General features: G+C 42.6%; 1 protein-coding gene across 1 annotated transcript; it reads left to right on the top strand.

Annotated features, from left to right (window-relative positions):
• Positions 1-5,517: 5,517 nt before the first annotated feature.
• Positions 5,518-6,324, top strand: LOC141010026 (transmembrane protein 74-like). Its single transcript, XM_073482791.1, has one exon. The coding sequence runs from the start codon at positions 5,518-5,520 to the stop codon at positions 6,322-6,324; it is 807 nt and encodes a 268-aa protein (XP_073338892.1).
• Positions 6,325-7,236: the final 912 nt, after the last annotated feature.

Genomic DNA, 7,236 nt, shown 5'->3' with positions numbered 1-7,236 from the left:
AAAGCTTCCTACGCTCATGGCCGAGACCCATCCTCTATCCTCTATCCACGTCTCGTGGAAGTCCATTCGGTAGTTTTTATGTAATCCTGCTGGCAGACCAAGCGACCAACGAATGGACGTGGGTGACAACAACCCACAACCAAAAGCACACATATGTTTATGGACTGAGCTGTCCATATACAAAGAGACTGTGTATCTACAGGCTGCATCTAAATGTCCGGACGGTGCATCCATGGAGAGTCTGTGAGTGCTGACTTCTCTGATGTAATTACCCACAATCCATTGCAATATGGATTTGACTTATCCATTATCCTTATTATGAATATGTAAAACAGTACTTTAGCGCCTTGCTATCTTGCCCTCACAGATTTGATGTGATGACAGTGAACACATCACAGTACGTTTGACTGAAGCTCAGTCCACTCTGTATAAACTCCAACATTGGCTTCTTCTTCTTCTTCTTCTGTTTTTTTTTTTTGTTTGTTTGCTCACTCAAGGCGTATTTATCATGTTTGAGCTTTGGTTTGGAAAATGAAAACCTATAAATTTTTAAGTGAGAGGTGTGTGAGTGAGATTTCATTTTTGGATATTGGGTCTAATTAAAAAGAACTGTGCGTTTGTTTTTAGCAAAAGGTGCTATTTAAAATTCCAAACTGACTTCAGGGCATAAAAAATACATGTTCTTTGGCTGGCTTAATTCAGAAATTTGATAGACGAGTATCAGATTTAAAGTCATTTTGTTTTCCAAGCACGTGTTGAAAGTCCATCAACCATTTAATTAATCAAACAGTCGTAGAAAGTGTCACACATACAGGGTCCTCTGCAGAGATTTATGATCATTCTCTGCTGGCCCGTCCCTGCTGGACCCTCTGCAGACTTTACATCTATATGCTGTGTTGCACAGCTGTGAAATCTGTTGCTTTGAACATTGTCTTGCTGGCTCTCTCGCTCCGTGAGAAATGTTAAAGTCACCCTGAAGCTTTCACTCTCTTCTCCCTCTGAAAAGGTCCTGACCGCTAAATGTACAGCAGCAGACCGCACACATTATGTATGGAATAGCCAGAAGCATCAGGATGGTTGATCTCAGTAAAGAAAAGAAATGACCTTGAATCGGGGAGCAATGAACCGCTTCGTAATCATGACCTTTGGCTACCTATAGCCTATATATGCTTCAATGCTCTGCAGAGACAGAGCAGACCGACCAGTCCAGGCAGGATTTCTTTAAGTGGCTCAGCAAGTGAAATATCTCAGCATATTTCAGCTTTCATGTCAGGGAATTATAGCCTGGGATGTATATATTACCCTTCTGTTAAACTATTAAATGATGTGGCGGTGAAGTGAAGGTGTTTTTGTCCATTCCTGAAAAACTGCCAGTTTGAGCTTTTCATTCAGCATCAGACTGTATAGGATTTGACATGGTTTTGATTGAATATCAAAGTGGAGTTCTCTTCTGGCTGCATGGTGCTCATCTGAAAATGGGCCAGTCAGGAAAATGATTTGCAAACTCTCATTTCAAAGGAGTAGAATCCCTTTTTCTGGACTTAAATAAGTTTCTTTGTAGCAATAGTATTGTTTGAATGCATATTATACCGATAATGATGTTAAATGTTGGTGTTCCCAGACAGAAGGAGGCTCCAGCGATTAATGAGACTGTTCTTCCACTAAGGGATCCCTTCTTGCTGCAGTGCTGTTGAGCACATAGATATAAATGAGGACACTGAGATCAGGTCCTGTATATATTTTTTTCTGTGACCCACTATATTTAAAGATATAATATGGAAGAATTCTGCTTCATAAAGCCTAAATCCCTGTTATTTGCACAGGCATTTATTCGACCCCAAACAACCAGATTACTTTACTCTACATTAGCTGTAAGCTGGCAAAGAAACAGTGCGTATGTGTGTGTTTAAATTGAGGTCAACTCTCAGTGAATTCAGCACTCACCAGACTCCAGTTTACTCTTCTCCTCTCTGTAAATTTGTTTATACATTTCCTATTCGGAGGATGGAGGTCACCTCCACGGATTGCTGCTGCAGTCAGGTTGATAAATAGGAGTGAAGGTTAATCCAGGTTTGAATCCCCAAAGTTAAAAAGCGATCGCTGACCTCATCATTAAACTTCTCAGAATCAGAGTAGATTCTGATGTGACTGGGGGGGGGGGGGGGGGGGTAATTCCCCCAGAGGGTCCGGCTCTGCACCCAACTCTCTCCTACAGAGCTCGCTGACGTTCAAACAAATATGCTTATTCACTTTCTTGCTGACATTTACAAGAGAAGGTTGATACCACTGTCATGTCTTTCTGTTTTCCTGGTTGAGACCTGAGACAATTTTCCTGCTCCAGCTGGACAGTAAAGTTGTTTTATTCGATTAGCATAAAGACTGGAAGCAAACAGTGAGCCTGACTCTGTCTAAAGGTAACAAAATTTGCCTACCAACACCAGAGTTTGTACAGCTTGAACCAATGAGTTATGACATGTTGTTTCCCTCTTTTTCCAGTCATTGTGCTAAGCTAAGCTTACTAGCTGTAGGCTGTAATTAGCTTCATATTTAATTTGACATGACAGTAATATCAGTCTTCTCATGTATAAAGCTATTGGCAAGGAAGTGAACGAGCATCTCAAAATGTTGAACCATCCTTTTAAAAAAGACAGACAGTATTTAGTATTTATCACCTGATTGTGTTCCTGGCCGTGTGATCAGGGCTTTGAAACTGTTGTTAGACCTTCATGTTGCTCAAAATGAACAGGAAAATATAACTGAACATTTAACTGAATAAATAAACCATCGAAACCCAAGTGAATTAAAAAATATATATGAGGATGTGGGTGTGTGCAGTATTTCTCAAATCCTGACCTCATCCCTGGTTGAACTGTTTTAAATGTTTGGAGGACTTGTTGCCGTGGCTGCAGGGCTCCTGTCCTCCAGCTGACCTCTGACCTCCTTGAAGAGGGCATGTCTCAAAAGACACTTTTTCTCCAGCGATCAATAAAGCATAAATCACATTACTGCTGTCTCACAAAAATAAGCTAATTTTCTGCCTTGCGATGACAAACAGCTTCATGTACAGTCACTTTGTAGCACTGCTTTCATAAGTCAGCTAATCTTCCTATACACTGATAAAGGGTTAGTAACTAATGACTTATTACTTGTTAATAAATTAAATACTGATCCTTCGTAGATCAGATTGTTTATTTTCCTCCTCCACTGTTAGTTCATGATTCATCAGGCAGACTCTTTCTATCGACCACTGACCTCTGACCTTCTGGAAAAGGGCTGCAGGGCAGCTGGACTTAAAATCATTCATTGACATTTCCAGCTGCAGACTTCATGATTTATTGTAGAAGACTGTCTCAGGCTCATTACCCATGCCAGCACTTTTGACTGTGTGTACGGTAATGCCAGCCGATTGGTCCACTGTTTTGGTTAAACCTGAAAAATCTCAACCACTGTTGGATGGATTGTCATAATGTTTAGTACAGACACAGAGGATGTTTAATAATGACTTTTCCTCCAGGGTCTCCATCATGTTGGCATTTGGTTTTTGGAAAGTAAGAATATCGTGAGAGAAAGAGAAAATCGTGGAGGGGTCAGGCTTTATGCACCTTGAATGGCCAGGATAACATGTATCTAATCATTATTAACAATAATCTACAACAATTCGAGAACGTGTTGCACTACAGGTCATTACAGGTCAAAACAGCCACATCAACCACAGTCAACAACAGCAAGGAGATGAAGAGGGAGAGAAATTTCCCAGACTCCATTATAAAATCACTCAATTTTGTGAGTTGTTGAGTTAGGAGGAACTTTATAAACCTTGTGAAGCACTGTTCCTGATGAATTCTTAATTATTTGGGCCTTCTTGTAAGTTCGGCATATGTTACTTGTGCCGAACTTGTACTCCTTGTTTAACGGGCTGCAGCCTCCTCAGCACCGCTAGTTCCCGCATCCATGAATCTGACAACCTACTTTCGCTTGTACATAATCATCATGTGCTGTCACTGTCAATCCTGCACGCTGTATGGAGCCTATTATATACAGACGTGTATGTGTTATCCACTCCATGTACATCTAACCTACGCTTTTAATTTATGTAGTTGATCATTAGGAGCTTTTTATACATATTTCACACACTTGTGCTGCTAATTCTTTACCTGTATGTGTCCAGCTTGTTTTTATTCTCAGCTGTTATATCTAAATCTGTGCATTTACACTGGGAGCAATGAAAAAACTGTCTCATATTCCTTGAATGTGTACACAAAGGTTCTCTTATTAAAGCCATTATCCATTAGTTACTGCTAATGGCTCATCTTTACATTTTTCCATCACATTTAATTAATGAAATCTAATGTTTTCTTGTACTGTACATTTTTCTTTTTCTTTGTATCACTTGTTTTATGTATCTTAATGTATTCTCTTTTGGATCACTGTCTATTGATTTAGTTTTCCTTGTTTGTTGTGTGTTTTTTGTTGATATTTGGCACTTCCAAATAATGTTATATTAATTTCTATTGTTATTTCTTCTGTTTGTTTTTTTTCTGTAATACATCTCCTGACATGTCTGCTATTGTTTTTTAACCATCTGATTTAATCTAATCCTATGTGCAAATAAAGTTAAAACAAGTATGTCCATTCAGTATTCATTTATTTGTGACATTTGCATTGCTTATAACTTGCAGAACATCTACCTTACACTTTTCATTTATGTTGCTGATCATTGGGAGCCTTTCATACATGTCCTACACACTAGTCCTGCCTGTTCTTTACCTTTACGTGTTCATCTTCTTTGTTCTGTCGTATCTAATCTTGTGTATTCACACTGGGAGCGATGAAAAAACACAAAAGTTGCTCTTTTTAGAGTCATTATCCGTTAGCTGCTGCTCATAAACACTGTAAATTGAGCATCTTATTAGAGAGTGTTTGTGTAATTGGAAAATATCTCCACTCTCTCCCTCAATGTGCCGCCTCCGGATCTCATGTGATTAGTGTGCATGTGCCGGGGAACACTGGAGTTGGCTCGGTAATAGGCATTATGAGGCGGTCTGCCGGAGCTCAGTCCGTGGGAGGGGTCTGCCAAACCTTTCCCTCTAATTGACCAGGGAGCAGAAGCAGCCGGGGAGGCGAGCAGCCGCAGCCGCGGAGACAGAGGTACTCTGCAAACCGCATTTTGTCGTTTAATAACCGATTATTGAAGCACAACAGACGGGATTGGATTTATTAATGTGTCGGGTGGTTGCTGTGTGTTGGCTGAAGAGCGGTTTGGAGCCAGAGGGAGAAAGTGTGAATGTTACTGTGTTTTATCATTTAAGACTTAGCTCAGCTTTACTTTAAAAATGCTTGCGGTGCACCCAGGAGAGGGGCCGTGTAGATTCTGCTTGTGCAAATACTTCAGGCTCAGATATAAAGTGGCTTGCATGCAGAAAATTGTTTGAACGTCTCTTCTTTCTTTGCATGATTTTTACTGACAGAGACGGGCGCATGGGCTTGCCAAAGCTGGACACCCATCCTGATGCTCAGATGGCTCATCTCGAACTGTTTTACTTTGATCAACCCGATCCGAGAGACGCCTCCCGAAGTACCGACGAGCTGAGCTGCAGCGGCGGAAAGTCGCTCCATCCCGGCGGAGGAGAGGGTTCAGCACCCTGGACAGAGACCCGGACAGCCGCGCGTCCGAAGGAGGAGACGGAGACGTCTTTCACCTGCAAACACCAGGAGGAAGAGGAGGAAGAGGATGTTCAGCTGATGGAGACAAGTCCACGAACCTGCAGACTGAGTCGGAGCTCCTCAAGTGAACTGTACGAGGAGGAGGAGGAGGAGCTGGTGGTGGAGGATGAGGAGGAGGAGGAGGAGGAGGAGGAGGAGGACATCCCGGAACTTTACCTGCTGTCCGATGACGACCTCTCCTCTGACGCCTCGGGGAAGTCTGTGGATTACGGCTTTATCATCGCTGTGACCTGCCTGGTCACCGGCATCTCCCTGGTGGCCATATCCTACACGGTCCCCAGGGACGTCCGAGTGGACCCGGACAGCGTGTCCGCCCGGGAGATGGAGCGCCTGGAGAGGGAGAAGGCCAGGGTGGGGGCCCATCTGGACCGGTGCGTCATAGCCGGACTGTGCCTGCTCACCCTCGGGGGCGTGCTGCTCTCCACCCTGCTCATGATCTCCATGTGGAAAGGGGAGATGATGAGGAGGAAAGCCTTCGCGTATTCCAGACACGCAGCAAAGTTGTACGGCTCGATCAATCTGAGAGCAGGCTCCAGCCCGACCCGGGAGTCCTGCTCCCATTTGTCAGCGGCTGATGAGGATTTAGAAGTGCTCAGCTGAATGTATGGACAGGACAAGCGGAAAAGACTCAGAGAAGTGCTTAAAATCCCACCAGTGCTGTTCTATAATCGGGGATGTGGAGGTTTAATGCCTTTTTTTTTTTTATTTCTGACGGCTGATGCTCCGGATTTGGTTAATATAAGCCAATATAAGGACAGATTCACATTTTTTCCAAGTCTGTCTTAATGAAATATGCACATGCCCTTATGTACACTGAAACAGCTTTTATTTGCTGCAACTGTTCCTTCTGTCCACACCGGCCCTGATGAGTTCAGTACTGATCCACTTCTAATGTAAGTGACTGGGGACCAAATCTGCAGTTTGAGAACAAATGCATTTTAAAGCTCTGAAGCAACAACCCTGATTCTAAAAAAAAAGTTTTGATGCTGCATAAAACAGATTGTGATAATTTGATGTAAACTCAAGTGAAACAGGACAATATATTTCAGGCAGTTCTCACTTTGGGCACTTCAAACACAGCCCTGTCAGTGACCCTGACACTGTTGCCAGAGGTGGATGAGCACACACATTCTCTACTCAAGTACAAGTACAGATACTTGTGTAAGAAAAGACTCAAGTAAAAGTAATAGAGTACAGGCTCTGAAATGTAGTCAAAGTATCAAAGTAAAAAGTATCCCTCTGAAGGACATTTCTGGTCAAAGCTAACTGAAGCTCATGTCATATTAATATAATTCAAATACTATTAAACTTAGAGGTAGAGTCAGTAGGATTTGTCCTGGCTGCTCCTAAATGCACCACAAAGGTAGTTGATTGTTGAGTCTTATTCCCAGGACGTCAAATAGCCACAAATAGCAACAAAGTCCAAAATCCAGGCAGAGGGCTGCAGGGTCTCTGCAGGTATGAGACATTTTTCTCCCCATTCCAGTCTCCCTCTCTGTCTGTTTCCGCCTT

Source organism: Pagrus major, chromosome 16, assembly GCF_040436345.1.
Source record: "Pagrus major chromosome 16, Pma_NU_1.0".
Classification (NCBI taxonomy): Eukaryota; Metazoa; Chordata; class Actinopteri; order Spariformes; family Sparidae; genus Pagrus; species Pagrus major.
The sequence above is the reverse complement of the archived record's forward strand: the minus strand, read 5'-3'. Positions and strand labels throughout refer to the sequence as shown.

Coding starts and splice junctions, on each gene's coding strand:
- LOC141010026 (XM_073482791.1), top strand. CDS start 5,518: ATGGCTCATCTCGAACTGTTTTACTTTGATCAACCCGATCCGAGAGAC.